The 20,860-nt window shown below is 44.0% G+C and overlaps 1 protein-coding gene across 5 annotated transcripts in view; it reads left to right on the top strand.

The window, feature by feature from the left end:
• Window positions 1-20,860, top strand: part of wu:fb16f03 (eukaryotic translation initiation factor 4 gamma 1) — a 68,504-nt gene that overhangs the window by 15,485 nt on the left and 32,159 nt on the right. For 3 of the 5 annotated variants that reach the window (XM_036562766.1, XM_036562768.1, XM_036562767.1), the window contains exons 2-7: window positions 1,697-1,761; window positions 3,862-3,998; window positions 5,240-5,326; window positions 9,055-9,252; window positions 12,692-12,776; window positions 20,410-20,549. In XM_036562766.1, the coding sequence (XP_036418659.1) occupies window positions 3,906-3,998; window positions 5,240-5,326; window positions 9,055-9,252; window positions 12,692-12,776; window positions 20,410-20,549 (603 nt within the window). In that variant the 5' untranslated portion in view covers window positions 1,697-1,761; window positions 3,862-3,905. Of the gene's footprint in view, window positions 1-1,696; window positions 1,762-3,861; window positions 3,999-5,239; window positions 5,327-5,670; window positions 5,705-6,635; window positions 6,657-9,054; window positions 9,253-12,691; window positions 12,777-18,411; window positions 18,674-20,409; window positions 20,550-20,860 lie in introns of those variants that run through there. The other 2 variants (XM_036562769.1, XM_036562770.1) reach the window with 2 other exon arrangements.

Below are 20,860 nucleotides of genomic sequence, written 5' to 3' on the forward strand. Positions count from 1 at the left end.
AATTAGCATTACTGCTACTGAGTGCTGATTGGCTACCATTACTGCTACTGAGCGCTGATTAATTAGCATTACTGCTACTGAGTGCTGATTGGCTACCATTACTGCTACTGAGTGCTGATTAATTAGCATTACTGCTACTGAGCGCTGATTAATTAGCATTACTGCTACTGAGCGCTGATTAATTAGCATTACTGCTACTGAGCGCTGATTAATTAGCATTACTGCTACTGAGCGCTGATTGGCTACCATTACTGCTACTGAGCGCTGATTAATTAGCATTACTGCTACTGAGTGCTGATTAATTAGCATTACTGAACTGAGTGCTGATTGGCTACCATTACTGCTACTGAGCGCTGATTAATTAGCATTACTGCTACTGAGTGCTGATTGGCTACCATTACTGCTACTGAGCGCTGATTAATTAGCATTACTGCTACTGAGTGCTGATTGGCTACCATTACTGCTACTGAGCGCTGATTAATTAGCATTACTGAACTGAGTGCTGATTGGCTACCATTACTGCTACTGAGCGCTGATTAATTAGCATTACTGCTACTGAGCGCTGATTGGCTACCATTACTGCTACTGAGCGCTGATTAATTAGCATTACTGCTACTGAGTGCTGATTGGCTACCATTACTGCTACTGAGCGCTGATTAATTAGCATTACTGCTACTGAGTGCTGATTGGCTACCATTACTGCTACTGAGCGCTGATTAATTAGCATTACTGCTACTGAGTGCTGATTGGCTACCATTACTGCTACTGAGCGCTGATTAATTAGCATTACTGCTACTGAGTGCTGATTGGCTACCATTACTGCTACTGAGCGCTGATTAATTAGCATTACTGCTACTGAGTGCTGATTAATTAGCATTACTGCTACTGAGTGCTGATTAATTAGCATTACTGAACTGAGTGCTGATTGGCTACCATTACTGCTACTGAGCGCTGATTAATTAGCATTACTGCTACTGAGCGCTGATTGGCTACCATTACTGCTACTGAGCGCTGATTGGTTACCATTACTGCTACTGAGTGCTGATTAATTAGCATTACTGCTACTGAGTGCTGATTGGTTACCATTACTGCTACTGAGTGCTGATTGGTTACCGTTACTGCTACTGAGTGCTGATTGGCTACCATTACTGCTACTGAGCGCTGATTAATTAGCATTACTGCTACTGAGTGCTGATTGGTTAGCCTACAGCGGTCCCTGCTGGGCAACAGGGATGTCCTTATTTTATGATGTCATGGATATCATGGATGTAGTCCTGAATGTCTATGAAATATATGACTAAAACTATGAATAAATCTGATGAGCAGTGTCACTGTATGTCAGTTTCACAGTATACCGGTACAGGTGATATTTCCCAGCCGTAATAGGTGTACATGAATGACCTAGAGTTGATGGACGTGAGGTCACAGATGAGTTCTTTGGGTCAAAACCTGTGAGCTGCAGGTCCAGTCTGGTCTGGGTTGTTCTGCTGGGCCTTACTTTGTTTCCCCCTGTTAAGTGGTGGGCTGTGGATGGAGGTCGACGTGATTTGATTGAGGAGTTTTTATACACACACACACACACACACACACACACACACACACACACACACACACACACTCAGTGTGTAAGAGTGAGAGTAGTTGCTCTTTGTGACCTGTTATAAACTTTGCCCTCTCTCTCTCCTCCCTCTGATAGGCTGACAGACAGCTGGAGCAGAACCAGGCAGCGTCCCACCTCCGGGACCACCACGCTCAATAAGAGTGAGTTACTGTCTGTGTGTGTGTGTGTGTGTGTGTGTGTGTGTGTGTGTGTGTGTGTGTGTGAGTGAGAGAGAATGACAAAGTGAAAGTGGTGTTTATTAGGCTGCTGCTGTACATTTGGTCTCACTTTATTCAGCTTAATTACCTATAAGTGATCAATCTATTAACAAACTATCTGTTTAAAGTGAGTTGATTTCTCAACAGTGTTGAGTTTGGCTTAGGACAAGGGTAAGGGTTAGGTTTAGATTTTGGATTAAGCCTAAGGATTAGGGTTAGCATTAAGACAAGGTTTAGAGTTATGCTAAGGTGAGGTGAATTTAATAGATAAATGCAGCCACTAGTGGCAATCATCGGGGTCCAAGCACCATAAGCCCAGCACAGCCTTATAAGGCCCCGATGTTTATGAACGTTGACATTTTTTAATAATTACTGAGTTTGGATATTTCAAACATTTCGGGATACAAGGCTCATGATGACATGTCAGATGAGATTCAAACCCAGCACCTTCTTATCAGAAGCCGCGAGCGGCTGATGGCAGCACTGCAGTTCTTGAGACAGCTTATTTGTAGGGGGCAAAAAGGAGCCAAGCGCCATTTTAGTAACTAGTTCCCAATTTTCAGTTTTGTTGTTTAATATTAAGTATTACTTAGACCTAATTTAGAAAAAAAAATCTCTTTTTTTAATATCTATGGTACCCAATCTATACTGCAGAGGGCCTGTATTTTCATTCCAAACGAGCAGGAATGCACCTGCTTCCACCTGTTTAATCAGTTGCTGTTAGTCTTTTAGATTGACCATGTGTGCTCTTGCTTTGTTGGAATGAAAACCATCAGCCACACCAGCCCTTTGTGGATAAGATTGGACACCACTCTTCCATATTTTACAGACTTAGGTAGAATTATAACCCTTTTAGTCAGAGCACACTGACTGAGACAAAAAAAAGTCAACATTGTTTTTGTCAATAATTTACTTGCAGACTCTACAGATTGATGCTAGACCAGATGTTGAGACCAAGTAATGAAAATTGAGAGACTACTCCAAAAATAATACAAATCCAATTTAAAAATATTCAGCACAGTATATGAAATGCCAATTAAAACAGATTTTCTTAATTGTTTTTTCCAAAAAAATGTTGGGACAAGAGCATGTTTACCACTTTGTTACATCACCTTTCCGTTTAGCATCACTTAATAATCACTTGGGAATTGAAGACACCATTTAGTTGTCTTTGAAAACGTAATTTTTTGCCGTTATATAATTCTTCAGGTGTGTAACCATCTGAGGCTTTCATTATTGTATTTTGAGCCTAGTTAGACACGTTTTCATTGGGAGAAAAAGTCTGTACTGTAGGAAGGCCGCACTAGCATCGACACAATCTGGTTACGCAGTCATGCTAAGCATGGACATCCCTGAAAAAGACGGCCTCTAAAAGGCAGCACATTTTGCTCCAAAATGTGTTCTCTGTTAATGATGCCTTCGTGGATGTGCAAGTTTCCTACTGATACCCCCCCCCATACCATGACAGACCCTGGCTTTTGATTTCATGTAACGGTATGGATGGTCCTTTACTTCTTACTTTCGTTACTCTAGTAAACAATCTGCAAGGTTAACTCATCTATTCATATTTTCATTGTACATCAGTCCATCTCAGATGAGCTTGAGCCCAGAGAAGTCAGCGGTGTTTATAGACGTTGCTGACATGGCTTCCACTGTGCATAATATCGCCTTAATTTGCATTGTGGGTACAGCGACAGACGGTGTTTATTGACATATTTTTTCAGTGTTCCTGAGCCCATGTAAGATGTCGAAGGTCATGGGTATCACTTGTGGTTTTTGTTTGCATTTTATCTACTGTCCCAACTTTTTTGGAACTGGGTTTGTATTTTTCAAGCAGAATGTCAAGCCTCCCGAACGTCTGCTAAAACCTGATGGCCATATTTTTACAATGTCAGGTTTTTTGTTTTTTTTTTTAAACACCTTGCTTATAAGATGAGCTACAGTATGGAGAATTTTAGCTCAATCAGACAATTTTTAAAGCTCTCTCTCTCTCTCTCTCTCTCTCTCTCTCTCTCTCTCTCTCTCTCTCTCTCTCTCTCTCAGGTTTTCTCAGTAGATGGGTGAGCCTCGATGCAGAGCCAGATGAAATGAATAAAGCACCACAGTCTCTGACAGGACCTCCCTCCGCCTCCCCCCACCCCTCCGCCCCCCTCCCTGCACCCTCCCCAGGCCTGTCCCAGGTAACACAAACACCACACATGGGCACAGTTCTTACCTGAACAGCCTTCACACTGTCTTTCATTTATGCAGATTTAATGAACCGCAGGTTTACATTATTGACCTTAAACTATAGTCAAATTGTGGACATAATCCCATCATTTACCTTATCAATAACACACATCTCACTATACTAGGATCTGCCTTACTGTCGTCGTCTTTTTTGGGCTACAGCTCTCTGTTGACTGTTATTTGAGTAGTGGACTAATTGAGCTGTTGCGTCTTCCTGCGTTTTTACCACAGATTACGTTTGTGTGGCAAGTGGTTTCTTCTTCCATCCTTTTTTAATGGTACAGTTGAACATTTGAAGCCATGTCGCCCCTACACCACGTCCAAATGACCGTCGGCATCATATGAACGTTATAGAGTGTTATACAGTAGGGATGCGCTGATAGGTGCACTTTGTAGTTCTACAGTTACAGACTGTAGTCCATCTGTTTCTCTGATACTTTGTTAGCCCCCTTTTACCCTGTTCTTCAGTGGTCAGGACCCCCATGGACCCTCACAGAGCAGGTACTATTTGGGTGGTGGATCGTTCTCAGCACTGCAGTAACACTGACGTGGTGGTGGTGTGTTAGTGTGTGTTGGTGTTTTTAAACACCTCAGTGTCACTGCTGGACTGAGAACAAAAATGTCCTGCCCTGTGGGCAGCGTCCTGTGACCACTGATGAAGGACTAGAGGATGACCAACACAAACTGTGCAGCAGCAGATGAGCTATCGTCTCTGACTTTACATCCGCAAGGTGGACTGACAAGGTAGGAGTGTCTAATAGAGTGGACAGTGAGTGGACACAGTGTTTAAAAACTCCAGCAGCACTGCTGTGTCTGATCCACTCTCACGAGCACAACACACACTAACACACCACCACGACATCAGTGTTACTGCAGTGCTGAGAATGATCCACCACCCAAATAGTACCTGCATATATATATATATATATATGTGTATGTATGTATGTATGTATAACATAATTTATCCTGTGATGTAGCTTTACTATTAACACAAAATTTGAAGTGATCTGATCTCATCATGCATCCCTGTAAAAGGGCGCCTGTCGAGTTTTCATAATCAGCTTTGTCAGTGATTTGGTGTCCTTGTGATTAATTGTTGCAGCCCTAATGTTGATGATTTATTATTATTGTTTATTATTGATGATAATATTTGTTGCTTTGCAAACTAAAATCTCTTGTCTTTCCTCACCAGCCAAATTTCCCTCCCACTCAGCCCCCGTCTGTGGCTGTGTTTGCCACACCCCCTCCACCAATGAACCCCTCAGCCCAGCCCCGACAGGTACGTCTTCTCAAACAAGTGCCACTTCCTGTCCTTCCGGTCATGCATTTTGCAGATATTTTTGGTATATTTTAAACCCTGGAGCTGTTAGATGAAAGACTGACCATAGAAAAATGTTCCTGTGAGAGAGAATAAAGATGTAGACCAAAAAAAAATTTTAATTGTGCAGAAAAGTGAGAAAACAAGTGCACGGTTGCCTGAATCCTCCTGGCTCTGCTGTGTGCATGAGTGTGTGTGCTGGTCTCTTCTTCCGGCTGTGGCTTCTGTCTCTCACGTGTGTGTGTGTGTGTGTGTGTGTGTGTGTGTGTGTGTGTGTGTGTGTGTGTCTGGATCTCTTTTTCTAGTTTGCCCCCTGGTGCTAGAGCTTTACACCAACAGGTACTAACACACACACACACGCAGGGGGATGCATAACCATTCAGTACTGTGCAAAAGTCCACCCTTCATTTATTTGATTTCTTGTCCAAACGGCCAGTTATTCATTTCTCAGGAGACACGTATGAGGAGATTAGATATAAGGCGGTCCAGATGCATAATAAATAGGAAAGTCAAAAAAAAAAAGTGGGTCAATTTTTATAAACTGGAGTTTAAAAAACTAAAATATGCAGAAACAGTGGGACCCCTAACAACTACCTGGAAGAGCTGGTCGACACCAAAACTGCCCCCATCAGATAAACAGCACTTAAAGCTTTCATCTCTGAGAGAGAGGAGAAAATCAAGCTGATCAGATCTGAAAACATCCACAGGTGTTTCTGTCCATCCTTCCACTGACGACTCAGCGCTGTGGGTCTGAAAGGATGTGTAGCTGATCAAGAAGACCTCACTGAGAAAAGGAGACGGACACATCAAACAAAGAAGCTGAACGATGGACTGACCACCCCAGAGTCCAGAAGCCGTATTAGATTAGATTTTTCACAGATTATTTTAAATTATCTTTAATTTTATCTTATCTTACTGAATCTTAAGTTAGGAAATCCTAAACTATTTGATTGTCAACTTCAATCAACTGTCATATTTGTTACCAAGCAACCAACGATATAAAGCGAGTGGACACACTAAATACTGGACATCATCTGTATCACCTTTAGTTGTAGAGGCTTCATAAAAATGAATAACTTAATGGCCGTTTTGACTGAAAATGAAATAATTGAAGGTGCAGTATTGTACATGTACATACAGGCTTTGTGTTTCTTTGCATGCTGCAGTTGTTGAGAACTCTGCTTGTGGTTAATATGCATTGTCCTTCTCGTTTTCCTCTCTTTCTCTCTATTGCTGTGTGTGTGCATACGTGTGTGTTGTGCTGCTGAAGGGAGGATTCAGGTCACTGCAGGTAACCCTTCCTCATTCTTCCTCTGCTGCTTTGCTCTGATGCTTCCGTAGTCCTACAGGCGTATCGGCCAGAGATCCATGTAAACACTCATTCAGTTAAGATCGCAGTTTTCAAGCTCAAACCACAGATCTTAGCAAGATCGGCGAGGTTACACTGGAATAGTATTTCGTCCTTTGGGGACCAATTGCATGTATGCTTTTTACGCTGACAACCGCTTGGGATACTGTAGCAACAGCCTAGTAACACCTTAGCTACCAACTGGGATTCCATAGCAATGGCCTAGCAACCACCTGGGATAACATAGCGATCTTAACAACCACCTGGGATAACAACATTCTTCTTACAAACATTTTCCTTTCTTGTTTTTAATGTGAAAGTGATTATGTTGTCGGAAGAAAACCTCGTATCTCCAAAACAATAACTTTACAGGAGAAGGAAAAAACCTTCTTTACTTTCAATGTAAGTCAATGGAACCAGACGTTTTTCCAAGTCATTTTTGGCCGTTTCTTTTGGTCCATTCATCATAAATTTTATACCAAGTGTAAAGGGCCACAGGTATTTTCAAATTATGTCAAAAGCTGAAAATCACCAAAAGTGGAGAGATGAGGTTTTCTTCCGACAGCAGTGATTATCATAGTTTTCAGTATTAATTGCAGTTCAGCCTAAACAGCCTAAACTCAGTGGTTTCAGGTCTTTATACAAAATCTAATGTAGGACGATGAGAACATGAAACAAAACACTGTTTATAAATAATCATTTCATTTATTGGTAGAAAAAATTTTCAGTGCATATATCCCCCATGTGAAAAAGTAATTGCCCCCTAAACTTAATAACCGGTTGTGGCACCTTTAGCGGCAGCGCCTGCAAACAAACGCTTCCTGTAACTGGAGAGCAGTTGCTTAGATCGCTGTGGAGGAATTTTGGCCCACTCCTCTTTTCAGACTTTAATTCAGCCCCATTGGAGGGCTTTGGAGCACAAACCACGCATTCAAGATTCTGCCACTGCATTTCAGTGGGGTTCAAGTCAGGACTTTGACTGGGCCACGCCAAAACCTTTTGTTTGTTTTGAGAAGAAATGTTGTGCTTCGGATTTGCTGCATACCATGAACTGATGACTGGAAATGGCCCTGCAGGATTTTCTAGTAAAGAGCAGAATTCATGGTTTGGTCAGTAATGGCAAGTCGCCCAGTCCCTGAAGCAGCAAAGCACCCCCACACCATCACACTACCACCACCATGTTTCATTGTTGGTATGATGTTCTTATTGTGGAGTGCTGTTTTAGCTTTACGTCAGATGTTATGAGACCCTTGTCTTGCAAGAAGTTCCACTTTTGACTCCTCAAGCCATAGAGCATTACTCCAAAGGTCTTGGGGGTTAGCAAGGGTTCTTATAATAATAATAATAATAATAATAATAATAATAATTATTATTATTATTATTATTATTATTATTATTATATATATATATATTTTATTATTGCATATTTGAGATGAGCCTTTGCATTCCTCTTGGTATGCAGGTTAGCTAGGTTTTCACCTTGCAACTGGTTACCATATCTGCCCAGTCTCTTTCTAAAGGTGTTAGATGCTGACCTTACCTGAGGTGAGCAAGGCCTGCTGTTCCTTAGGTGTCGCTCTATTATGACTTGCAAAGATTAGTTGTCGCTGTGCTCCTGGAGGAATTTTGGTAGGCCGGCCCCTTCTGGAAAGATTCATGACTGTTCCAGGTTTCACCATCTGGAGATAATGGCACACACTGGGGTTCACTGGAGTCCCAGAAATGACTTTGAAACCCTTTCCAGACTGATATGTTCCAGCAACGTTCTGTTCTCTCTCGTCTTTTCTGGAATTTCTTTTGATCACCACACACTGCTTATTGAGACCTTTTAGCCTTCTGCACTTTGCTGGAAGGTTTCTGTTTAAATGATTTATGGATTTAACAGAGCTGCCAGTAATCAAGCGTGAGTGGATCTAGTTTAACTGATCCCAGTTATCGACTAAATTTGGTGAATTAGTGTACTGAGTAACCTGGGGGGCAGTAACTTTTTCACACTGGCCAGTTGGTGTTGTTTAGCTTTAATCACATTATGACTAAAATGATTATTTACAAACTGTACTTTTGTTTAATCAGCTTGACTTTACCTTGTATCACATTTTGTAATACTGTTCATGCAGTTGCACAATGAAAATATCATTATTGAATGACAATAATTGCATTTTGATTAAGCTGATTTTGTTCACCTATGTAGCAATTTTTAAGATTCCCAGATAGAGATTGACTTTTTTTTTGTATACCGCTGTGTTTTTTGTGGTTGATAGATGATTAATGCCATCTTCCTAAACACATTTATCACTTAACTAATCAATGACTTGGTCTCTCTCTCTTTCTCACCCTGCAGCCGTACTATACTGGTCGGCCCGCTTTACCCACCAACTCTGCTCGTGTCCAGCCTAGCTCCGCCCCCCGACCCATCCCCCCTCCACATGGGACACATCCCCCTCATGTGTTCCAGCCGGGGTCCCAGATGATGATGATCCCCCAGCAGCAAATCAGCTTCCCCAATGCACAAGGCCCCGCCTACTACATACATGGACAGGTAAGACTAAAGCTATCACAGCACATTGGTGAGAGCTGTCAGTGCGGTTTGGAGCCATGAAAGGAAGTAAACAAAGCTAGCTTACCAGCTTTGTTTGGGGATCAGCATTTACAGCTAGCTGGCCTGTTAATACTGTCGGAGGAAGGCTGAATGCTAGTTAAGGCTGCCGGAGGGAGGTTGGATGGTAGGTAATGCTGTCGGAGGGAGGTTGGATGCTAGTTAAGGCTGTCGGAGGGAGGTTGGATGCTAGTTAAGGCTGCCGGAGGGAGGTTGGATGCTAGTTAAGGCTGCCGGAGGGAGGTTGGATGCTAGTTAAGGCTGTCGGAGGGAGGTTGGATGCTAGTTAAGGCTGTCGGAGGGAGGTTGGATGCTAGTTAAGGCTGTCGGAGGGAGGTTGGATGCTAGTTAAGGCTGTCGGAGGGAGGTTGGATGCTAGTTAAGGCTGCCGGAGGGAGGTTGGATGCTAGTTAAGGCTGCCGGAGGGAGGTTGGATGCTAGTTAAGGCTGCCGGAGGGAGGTTGGATGCTAGTTAAGGCTGTCGGAGGGAGGTTGGATGCTAGTTAAGGCTGCCGGAGGGAGGTTGGATGCTAGTTAAGGCTGCCGGAGGGAGGTTGGATGCTAGTTAAGGCTGCCGGAGGGAGGTTGGATGCTAGTTAAGGCTGCCGGAGGGAGGTTGGATGCTAGTTAAGGCTGCCGGAGGGAGGTTGGATGCTAGTTAAGGCTGCCGGAGGGAGGTTGGATGCTAGTTAAGGCTGCCGGAGGGAGGTTGGATGCTAGTTAAGGCTGCCGGAGGGAGGTTGGATGCTAGTTAAGGCTGCCGGAGGGAGGTTGGATGCTAGTTAAGGCTGCCGGAGGGAGGTTGGATGCTAGTTAAGGCTGCCGGAGGGAGGTTGGATGCTAGTTAAGGCTGTCGGAGGGAGGTTGGATGCTAGTTAAGGCTGCCGGAGGGAGGTTGGATGCTAGTTAAGGCTGCCGGAGGGAGGTTGGATGCTAGTTAAGGCTGCCGGAGGGAGGTTGGATGCTAGTTAAGGCTGTCGGAGGGAGGTTGGATGCTAGTTAAGGCTGCCGGAGGGAGGTTGGATGCTAGTTAAGGCTGCCGGAGGGAGGTTGGATGCTAGTTAAGGCTGCCGGAGGGAGGTTGGATGCTAGTTAAGGCTGCCGGAGGGAGGTTGGATGCTAGTTAAGGCTGTCGGAGGGAGGTTGGATGCTAGTTAAGGCTGCCGGAGGGAGGTTGGATGCTAGTTAAGGCTGCCGGAGGGAGGTTGGATGCTAGTTAAGGCTGCCGGAGGGAGGTTGGATGCTAGTTAAGGCTGTCGGAGGGAGGTTGGATGCTAGTTAAGGCTGTCGGAGGGAGGTTGGATGCTAGTTAAGGCTGTCGGAGGGAGGTTGGATGCTAGTTAAGGCTGTCGGAGGGAGGTTGGATGCTAGTTAAGGCTGCCGGAGGGAGGTTGGATGCTAGTTAAGGCTGTCGGAGGGAGGTTGGATGCTAGTTAAGGCTGCCGGAGGGAGGTTGGATGCTAGTTAAGGCTGCCGGAGGGAGGTTGGATGCTAGTTAAGGCTGCCGGAGGGAGGTTGGATGCTAGTTAAGGCTGTCGGAGGGAGGTTGGATGCTAGTTAAGGCTGCCGGAGGGAGGTTGGATGCTAGTTAAGGCTGCCGGAGGGAGGTTGGATGCTAGTTAAGGCTGCCGGAGGGAGGTTGGATGCTAGTTAAGGCTGCCGGAGGGAGGTTGGATGCTAGTTAAGGCTGCCGGAGGGAGGTTGGATGCTAGTTAAGGCTGTCGGAGGGAGGTTGGATGCTAGTTAAGGCTGCCGGAGGGAGGTTGGATGCTAGTTAAGGCTGCCGGAGGGAGGTTGGATGCTAGTTAAGGCTGCCGGAGGGAGGTTGGATGCTAGTTAAGGCTGCCGGAGGGAGGTTGGATGCTAGTTAAGGCTGCCGGAGGGAGGTTGGATGCTAGTTAAGGCTGCCGGAGGGAGGTTGGATGCTAGTTAAGGCTGCCGGAGGGAGGTTGGATGCTAGTTAAGGCTGCCGGAGGGAGGTTGGATGCTAGTTAAGGCTGCCGGAGGGAGGTTGGATGCTAGTTAAGGCTGTCGGAGGGAGGTTGGATGCTAGTTAAGGCTGCCGGAGGGACGTTGGATGCTAGGTAAGGCTGCCGGAGGGACGTTGGATGCTAGGTAAGGCTGCCGGAGGGAGGTTGGATGGTAGGTAAGGCTGTCGGAGGGAGGTTGGATGGTAGGTAAGGCTGTCGGAGGGAGGTTGGATGGTAGGTAAGGCTGCCGGAGGGACGTTGGATGCTAGTTAAGGGTGCCGGAGGGAGGTTGGATGCTAGTTAAGGCTGCCGGAGGGAGGTTGGATGCTAGTTAAGGCTGCCGGAGGGAGGTTGGATGCTAGTTAAGGCTGCCGGAGGGAGGTTGGATGCTAGTTAAGGCTGTCGGAGGGACGTTGGATGGTAGGTAATGCTGTCGGAGGGAGGTTGGATGCTAGTTAAGGCTGCCGGAGGGAGGTTGGATGCTAGTTAAGGCTGCCGGAGGGAGGTTGGATGCTAGTTAAGGCTGTCGGAGGGAGGTTGGATGCTAGTTAAGGCTGCCGGAGGGAGGTTGGATGCTAGTTAAGGCTGTCGGAGGGACGTTGGATGGTAGGTAATGCTGTCGGAGGGAGGTTGGATGCTAGTTAAGGCTGCCGGAGGGAGGTTGGATGCTAGTTAAGGCTGCCGGAGGGAGGTTGGATGCTAGTTAAGGCTGCCGGAGGGAGGTTGGATGCTAGTTAAGGCTGTCGGAGGGAGGTTGGATGCTAGTTAAGGCTGCCGGAGGGAGGTTGGATGCTAGTTAAGGCTGTCGGAGGGACGTTGGATGGTAGGTAATGCTGTCGGAGGGAGGTTGGATGCTAGTTAAGGCTGTCGGAGGGAGGTTGGATGCTAGTTAATGTTGGGATTTTGGTGGTAGTTGAGTTTTTGTGTGTTAAATTATGCAGAGTAAACAGAGTTAGACTCATATTAGTAGCATCAGCAGGTCGGCACTGTGGTCACCTCCCTGTAGGCTGTTTGTAAGGAGTGAATAGTGTCCAGGTACAGGAGTTTGAATGAAAGCCTTTGTGCGGATGACTCTTCCTGCCCTCATGTGCACACAGTCCCACATATTGATTCTGCTGATGCCCCCCCTTTCAAAACTGTGTTAGTCAGCTGACCGTCTGGAGCGTTCCTGATTGTACCATACCGAGGTGTGAGTGTGGGGTTGGTGGGACAGAGGGTGACCAGTCTTTTTGGACGTGAAGCGTGGATTTAGACAGGGATGTTCCAAATGATGTCACGCCGTAGTGATGAAGAGAAGTGGGTGTTTGTAATTCCTGCTGAGTAAGAGGCCTTCACTGAGTCCTGTGGATAACTCCCACTCTCTCTCTCTCTCTCTCTGTCTCTCTCTGTCTGTGTGTGTCTCTCACTCTCAGTACCGCCCCTCATACGTGGCCCCTCAGCAGTACCAGGTCGCCGGTTCTCCAGGATTTTACCCTGGAACCAGCCCAGCTGAGTACGGTATGTATGAAACCTCAACATCCGCTGTTCTGTTCTGAGTGTGTGAGTGGATTATCATTCATTCATTCATTTATTTATTTATTTTAATTTTAATGTGTGAATTTATTAGTGTACAGTAGTGATTTTCACCTGATCTGTAAAAAGGTGAAAGTGTGTGTGTGCGTTTGCTCCCTCTAGTGTTGTCCTTGTGGTTGAACCCTGTGACACTCATGAACCCTTTCACCTGTGTGTGTGTGTGTGTGTGTGTGTGTGTGTGTGTGTGTGTGTGGATTGGTGTGCATGTTGTATAGAAGCCCATTCCTGCTAGGTAGAGTAGAAAAATGTGCCTTTTTCGTCCATCTGTTTGTCTGTTTGTGGAAGCAGAACATCAGAATAATGACTTGGAATCTGGAAATAATGACTTTTTAGCTTTAATGATTTTGAGCATCTTAAATAATGGAATGATGTGTCAATAATTTTGAAGTTTTGACATGGTATCTCAATGTAAGGAATTTAGAATGATTGATTTTATTTTGACTTAATACAACATTATTTTGAGATACTATGTCAAAGTAAGTTTTCGAAATTAGGATCTTAATGACTTTTCTTGGAATTTTGAACTGGTATTTTAACATAGCATGTCACTATGTTGAAAAAGTAGCTTATTTTCGTGACGTTTTGGTTTTGTTTCTTGAAATAATGACTTGTTTTCCTCAAATTCTGATTTGATATCTCAAAATAGTGACATTGTATCGAGCTAACATTTTCTCCAAATTTTGATTTAATATTTTGAAATAGTGGCATACAGTGTTGAAAAACTTTTCTTGAAATTTTTGACTTAGTGTCCTGAAATAAATAACACAATGTTGAAATGCATACCATTTAAAATAAATAAAAAAAATTAAAGATATAAAGATATAAAATAAAGCAGCTGTTTTGAGAAACTATACTTTTTTTTGTTTGTTTCTCAAAACAGCTGCTTTATTTTATATCTTTTATTTTTTTCCTTTTAGTTTTGATGTAATGGCATACTCTTTTGAATAACTTAAAATCTTGACTTTTTTCCTCGAAATAATGACTTTTTTTTCCTCTACCTACCAAGAATGGGCAGAGTCAGCTCAGTTTTCTCAGTTTGCTTCTTTAGTTTTGCCAATTTGGCTGACTGGGTAGGCATCGATACCATTTTTTTTCAGACCAAGTTTGAGTATGTGTTTTTTAGTGCTTGCTGATATCATTCTGAGTAACCTACTTAGAATTAAGTCGTTGTTGCTGTAAATAAGTGTCGTACCTTAAAAATGAAATTATTAAAATCTGGCTGATTTTTAAATGAAGTGCATTAACTAGCTTAGCTACATTATTTACCTTGGATCGAGTAGCACTGCTGTGGAGTAGGCTGGATTTTATTCCACATCAGTAAAGCACTTCTGTACAGCTGTAAGTAAAGTATGTTTCATAGTTTTGATCCTCATCTGTCTCTGAGCTTAGTGACAGCAGGATTCACATCCGAGGAACTCACTTGTGGACTTTTATGTCTTGTTGAAGTCTTTTGTTTGGCTGGTTGAGCTGTGGTTGAATGCCCTCTAAAGCCAAGCGCATACTGTGCGATTTTAGAAATAATATTCTTTGGTGACACAGTGTACGTTTGAGTAGACCATCTTGTACAGACAAAGCCTACGATTTATATGCTCACACTTTATGAAAACTCTCCATCCATGCCACGTGAAACACAATCTCTACAGACAGCTCTTCAAAAATAACACGGCACACCAAGTACTGAGTAAACACACTGAGAAACTGTGCTACAGCTAAGGGCTGCTAACTATTAGAACCAGGCGATTTACACAGGAGGGCAATACAGCCTCTCTAGAGCCTAATTTAAAAGAACCAATGAAAAAAAAAAAATCAACGTATTTATATTTACATTGATTGAATAGAGTTATGAAGTATAAGGTCGGCATGTACAGACTTTGGTAGCAAATGTCACCTTTTTCGCCTCCGTTTTGCTAGCCTACATGTCTCCACCCATATTGAGGAATTGTGTCACATGCTGTCAGGTGGTATCGGTGAATTTTCATGAGTACGGTATCGCCAATACTTGATACCAGTATCAATATCGATGCATCCCTATAGCCGACATGTAAAAGGAATCTTATGCCCCGTCAGTTAGTATCATATGCATGTTATGCTTAAATCAACACACTGTTGTCTCACACTGTGACTTACAAAGTAAACTCAAATAGACTTTTGCTTATGTTGTTCCAGACACTGTATGACACACGGTTATTCATACAAATGGATAAAAGTATGCAGATTCAAGATGGCACTACTGTTTTACTACTGTTTTTGGTTATGCAGCGTGCTTTTGTTTTTTTAAAGATAACAGTATGTCAGTGTTAGAAACTATATAAGTAAGTCAAATGGCTGGTGTAATGATATAGGCTTGCCGTCAGTTGTCATATATATTTGTAACCTGTATGCTATAATCGTCTCACAGCTCCAGTGCAAAAGTAAAGCAGCAAAATTCAGACATGAAACATGATTTTTCAACAGACAACAGTGCAAACACAACCTGTTGGTATTGGACAGCAGGGCCTGTCTATGCCAGGACGCGATTAGCTGGCTCTTTTAGCAGCAAACCGTGAGATGCGGCGCTTACAGACATTGTTGATTGAAAATAACTTTGTTGTCACCAGTAACCAAATTGCAGCTTCATTACATCATGCACAGCTGGCGTGTGTCATGATCAGCCAGTGTTAAGCAGGGCACGTAGGCTTGTTGTTGTTGTTGTTGTTTATTGCCATGACAAGGAATAGACTGTCACATTCACATAGATATGTATGGGTCCACAAATTGGATCATAATATTTATTGTAGTTTTCTGCTTCTTGTACTTTTGGCTACACATTTCTGCTTCTTTTTATTTTTCCATAGATCCAAGGCCACTTGCCCAGAGAGCTTGGTACATTTGGCTGAGTGTAATAGCTGTTTTATAAAATAGATAGTTCCTGTTCTACAATCTGATTGGTTGAGCCGTGTTTAAAGACGTTGTAAAATACTGTATATATACACACCGACAGCATCACAACAACTGAATTCTGTTTTACTGCGCCACCCCATGAAAATCCCTGTGCTGTTAATGGAATAATCTGCCGATGAAGTAAGAACCTGTTTGTGTTTAATCTGAGGGCCTAACAACGTAGCTGGAACTACGTTGGTCAGCTAGCTAACAGGCTAAAACCCTCGTGTCAAACACAAGGCCTGCAAAATTATTTAAACTTTCTATTAATATTAGCCCGTTTCACCATAAGCTGCACTACAGTCCCCAGCATGCACTGCAACATAATGTGCACTACGACCCCCTCCGCCAGCAACAATCTATGGGCCAGCAGTTACACAAAAAGAAGGTGTCTAGTTCAAGCCGTTTTAAAAAACGTACCTCCTGGGAACATTAAGAGAGGTTAAATAGTTATCTGTAGCTAATGTGGCCTATTGCTTTATATAAATACATTTTTTAATTATTTTTGAGGAGCTTAAGCATTCAGTGCCTATTTTGCTGTTGCAGTTTCGGCTTATTTTGAATACACAATGGCCAGTTCTGGTCGTGGCAAAATGTTGAGTGAAAATGCTGGCTCACAGATTTGTTGAGATTTTTTAAAATGGCCCTTTTAGTGGTTGAGTTTGACACCTCTGGGCTGAAAGATGGCAATCATGCTAAACAACTCCACCATTAATACCACAGGCTTGAATTAAAGTCGTCACAATGACATTCTGACATTCTAGCTTCTACAGCCAAACATTGCACTCGCATTTGACCGAATCCCAAATGACTATGTTAGCTATCTTAAGCTCTGTTCCTAGAGAGTGCCCTGAGTAGGGAGCAGGGAGCTATTTAAGATTCAGCCCCAGCGTGGGAAGCAGGGCGCCTGTAGCTTGTTGCTAAATAAGGCTGGAAATCGCATAGAGGCACTAATGGAAATTAGCTTTGTCATCACAGTGGTAATTTGGTGACCAAAAAGTACTTCAGGTGAAGGTTTTTGCATTAAACAGTGATATGTTAATATTATAATATTTCTTTCTATGATTATTACTGATCATTTTTTGGTGTATTTTATCAAATTCTATGTTGTCTGCTCCTATATAAGCCACTTGAGGCCGTGCGTTACAGTGATTTTAACACAGGGTTGGGGTTTAGGCTGTGAAGGAAAAGCTCCCGTGGTTTGTTGCTTAATTGGAACCCTTGGTGGTTCCTGTGAAACCAGTGGTCTGGGGTTCGCTTCAGGAGAACCCCAGCGGGGTCTGCAGTGTGTAAAGCTATCTGCTCTTGGTCCTGGATGAGGACATGCCACACATCACTGTCCGTCACCGATTGGTCAGTGGCCAACCGAAGGAACATTATAATAATTATAATAATACATGATGATAAAACGGAGGTGGTTGCTAAGGTGTTGCTAGGCCGTTGCTGTGGTTTCCCAGGTGGTTGCTAATTTTTTGCTAAGCCATTGCTGTGGTTTTCCAGGTGGTTGCTAAGGTTTTGCTAGGCCATTGCTATGGTATCCCAGGTGGTTTCTAGTCTGATTTGAGGCCTTTGCTGTGGTTTCCCAGGTGTTGCTAAGCTGATTTGAGGCCATTGCTATGGTTTCCCAGGTGGTTGCTAAGGTGTTGCTAGGTCTTTGCTATGGTTTCCCAGGTGGTTGCTAATCTAATTTGAGGCCTTTGCTGTGGTTTCCCAGGTGGTTGCTAATCTAATTTGAGGCCTTTCCTGTGGTTTCCCAGGTGTTGCTAAGCTGATTTGAGGCCATTGCTATGGTTTCCCAGGTGGTTGCTAAGGTGTTGCTAGGTCTTTGCTATGGTTTCCCAGGTGGTTGCTAATCTAATTTGAGGCCTTTGCTGTGGTTTCCCAGGTGGTTGCTAATCTAATTTGAGGCCTTTGCTGTGGTTTCCCAGGTGTTGCTAAGCTGATTTGAGGCCATTGCTATGGTTTCCCAGGTGGTTGCTAAGGTGTTGCTAGGTCTTTGCTATGGTTTCCCAGGTGGTTGCTAATCTAATTTGAGGCCTTTCCTGTTGTTTCCCAGGTGTTGCTAAGCTGATTTGAGGCCATTGTTATGGTATCCCAAGTGGTTGCTAAGTTGTTGCTGATCCATACTGGTTTGGAAATGCTGTTCAAGTATTCATCTCTCTCTCTCTCTCTCTCTCTCTCTCTCTCTCTCTCTCTCTCTCTCTCTCTCTCTCTCCCATAATGCCTATTGGCTCCTATAAATAGTGCTAGGAGCTGTCAAGTATTGGGTTGCAGTGTAGTGATTGACACTTGCGCTCAATTATCTTCAGCCTCCCAGCCACAAGGGCAGCGCTGTGGGGTTTTTCCACTTTGCGCTAAAGCACTGTTCTGCTGTAAAGAAACTCTGACTTGGGGTCAGTTTCGTCCTTTACTGCGACTGAACGTATCCTCAGTCGAACAGGGAGTGACTTCCGTACAGCTGCTGGAATGATTAGCATGCAGCCACTTCATGCAAGCGTGCAGACTAACTGGCTTTCCCGTGGAGGTGGGAGTCTGGTGGAGTGTGGGGGGGTTATTTTTAACACAAGTTGCTGAGTGACACCACACACACATATACACACACCACGATCTTCCCTGTGGATCAGATCACTCGCAGGCAGGCGCTCGTGCTAACACACGCACTCTCAGACGCTTAGCGCCCTGCCCTGCCTTCACACGGTCACCACAACCCTCAGCACTGACTGACCTGTATGTACAGAGAGAGATAGAAAGGGTGAGGGAGAGAGAGCAGGAGAGGAAAGATAAGAAAGTGGACCTTTCCGTGGAAACGCAGCAGACTAGAGTGAAAAAAGAAGCGAAAGAGAGGAGTGCTAGGAAGGAGAGAGGGACGATGGGGAACAGAGCGTCCAGCAGGAGTCCAGAGGGTACGTGCATGTGGACACTTGTTCTCTTTTCTCTCTCGCTGTCGTTCCTTTTCCTTTTCTTCCCGTCCCGTGTGTGTCTCCGCACTCCTTTTCTGTGACTCATATCTTAGGACTTTATTTACAGTGGTGGGACTCCCTCCAAGAACGTCCTCTCTCTCTCTCTCTCTCTCTCTCTCTCTCTCTCTCTCTCTCTCTCTCTCTCTCTCTCTCGCCCGTTCTGTGTGGGATTTTGACTATATTTAGTCTTCAGCCTCCCTGGTCAACAATGCCGCCTCAGTAGTGCCAGTTCAGTGACCGAGAGAGAGAGTTAGGAGAGCGAACGAGTGAGAAAGTGATTGAGAAGGTCTAAAAATGGTCTTGGTGGTCAGATTTTTGCTCCTTTTTTTAATTTTTCTTCCATCATCTAGATTTGTTCTCTCTTTCTTACACTAGCCATATTTACATGCAGCCTGATAATCCACCAATAATCTGACTAATAGTTCAATCGGAGTAGAATACGTCCGTGTACACACCTCAATCGGAATAGTCTAGTCCGATTGAGGCCATTCGGAATACAGTTTCTATCCGACTGATCGAGGTGGGTAATCCTGTTAATAATCCGTTAAATAGAAGAATAATATCCGTGTAAACGCCTGTATCTGATTACATTCCCTATCGGAAAGTTTAAGTCCGTTCTGATCATGTTTGTCGCGTCATAGTGAAAGTTTATACCGTTCGACATGGCGGAGCAGAAACTGGTCTGCAGAGGAGACGAAGTTTCTGCTCTGATCTTTAAAAGACGGCGGTGGGACGGACGTCCAGCTTATGTGTCTCAGAACACGACGTCTTCCTCTCGGCCTTCTTCAATAAGGACATGTGAAGGACGTTTTCCTGAGTCTGACATCATTTCAAAGTAATTAAAACACAAGCGCTGCTCACTGCTGCTCATCTCACTCGGACTGGACTCACGTGATGCTGGTTGTCATGGTAACGTCTACACTAAGTGGCTTTCTACGCATGCGCGTAATTTTGGATCGGAGTGAGCATAAACACCTCAGTCTTAATCTATAATCGGAATGTATTCAATCGGATTGGCAAAAGTCTTTATATGTAAACACAGACACTGTATATGTTTATTCTGATATTTGTTACTCAGTACTTACAGTTATTACATACCGATACACTAAAAACATGTGTATACGTTACAAATACACACACATGCAGACACATACATGTAGCAAGCAAATTAACAGCCCATAGCAGCGACCCATCAACGCCTTAGCAACCACCTGGGATAATACAGCAAAGGCCTAACAACACCTTTTTCAGCAACCTTGTCGTTAAAGTGCAGAGCATCCTCTTGTGTTGTGTTTTCTCCTCCCCTTCACATTTCTGATGATCTTCCTTTTTTGACACTGGCAGCGTTTCCATGGCGATATACCACCGTCAGTCATGAGAACGATTGTTCTTCAATGCCATCATGTAATATGGCAGCGTTAGTTTTGTTCTGTTGCAACTGAGATGCGTGCTTGTTTGCTTGTTTATATGTATATTTTAGGGAATTTTTAAAAAAACATTTTGGTAATTGCGTTTTTAAAAACAGCCAAACAATAATGGACTTATTCGAGCAATATGTATGTATGTATGTATGTATTTATGTATGTATGTATTTATGTTAATGGAGTAATCATCAGCGCTAGTGTGTTTGGTGTCTTTGCACTAATTCTTAATTCTCTGTATGTTTATTTCTTTTTTAGCTGGAGCGTATTACCCCGCCCAGCCCCAGTTCACACCCCCTGTGCCCACCGCACCCGTCATTATGAATCCCGCCCCCCAACAGCAGCAGGCTCCGCCCCCACCGCAGCAAGCTGCCCCGACCAAACGGGAACGCAAACAGGTAACCGTCCATGACTAATATGAATCACTGACTCACCCTGACCTCATCATAACTGTTGGAGAAAACAGCTTTAAGGCTGAACGGTGGCCTGCTGTAAAAATCAGAGATGTACGGTCGTTCATACAGTCTGCTCCAGTCTGTGGTATCTATGGTGAATCTGCTCTAGTCTGTGATATCTATGGTGAATCTGCTCCAGTCTGTTGATCTGTGGTAAATGTGCTGCTGTGGTCTGTGATCTCTATGGTAAATCTGCTCTAGTCTGTGGTATCTATGGTGAATCTGCTCTAGTCTGTGGTATCTATGGTGAATCT

Source organism: Colossoma macropomum, unplaced genomic scaffold (genome assembly GCF_904425465.1).
Source record: "Colossoma macropomum unplaced genomic scaffold, Colossoma_macropomum, whole genome shotgun sequence".
NCBI classification, from domain to species: Eukaryota; Metazoa; Chordata; class Actinopteri; order Characiformes; family Serrasalmidae; genus Colossoma; species Colossoma macropomum.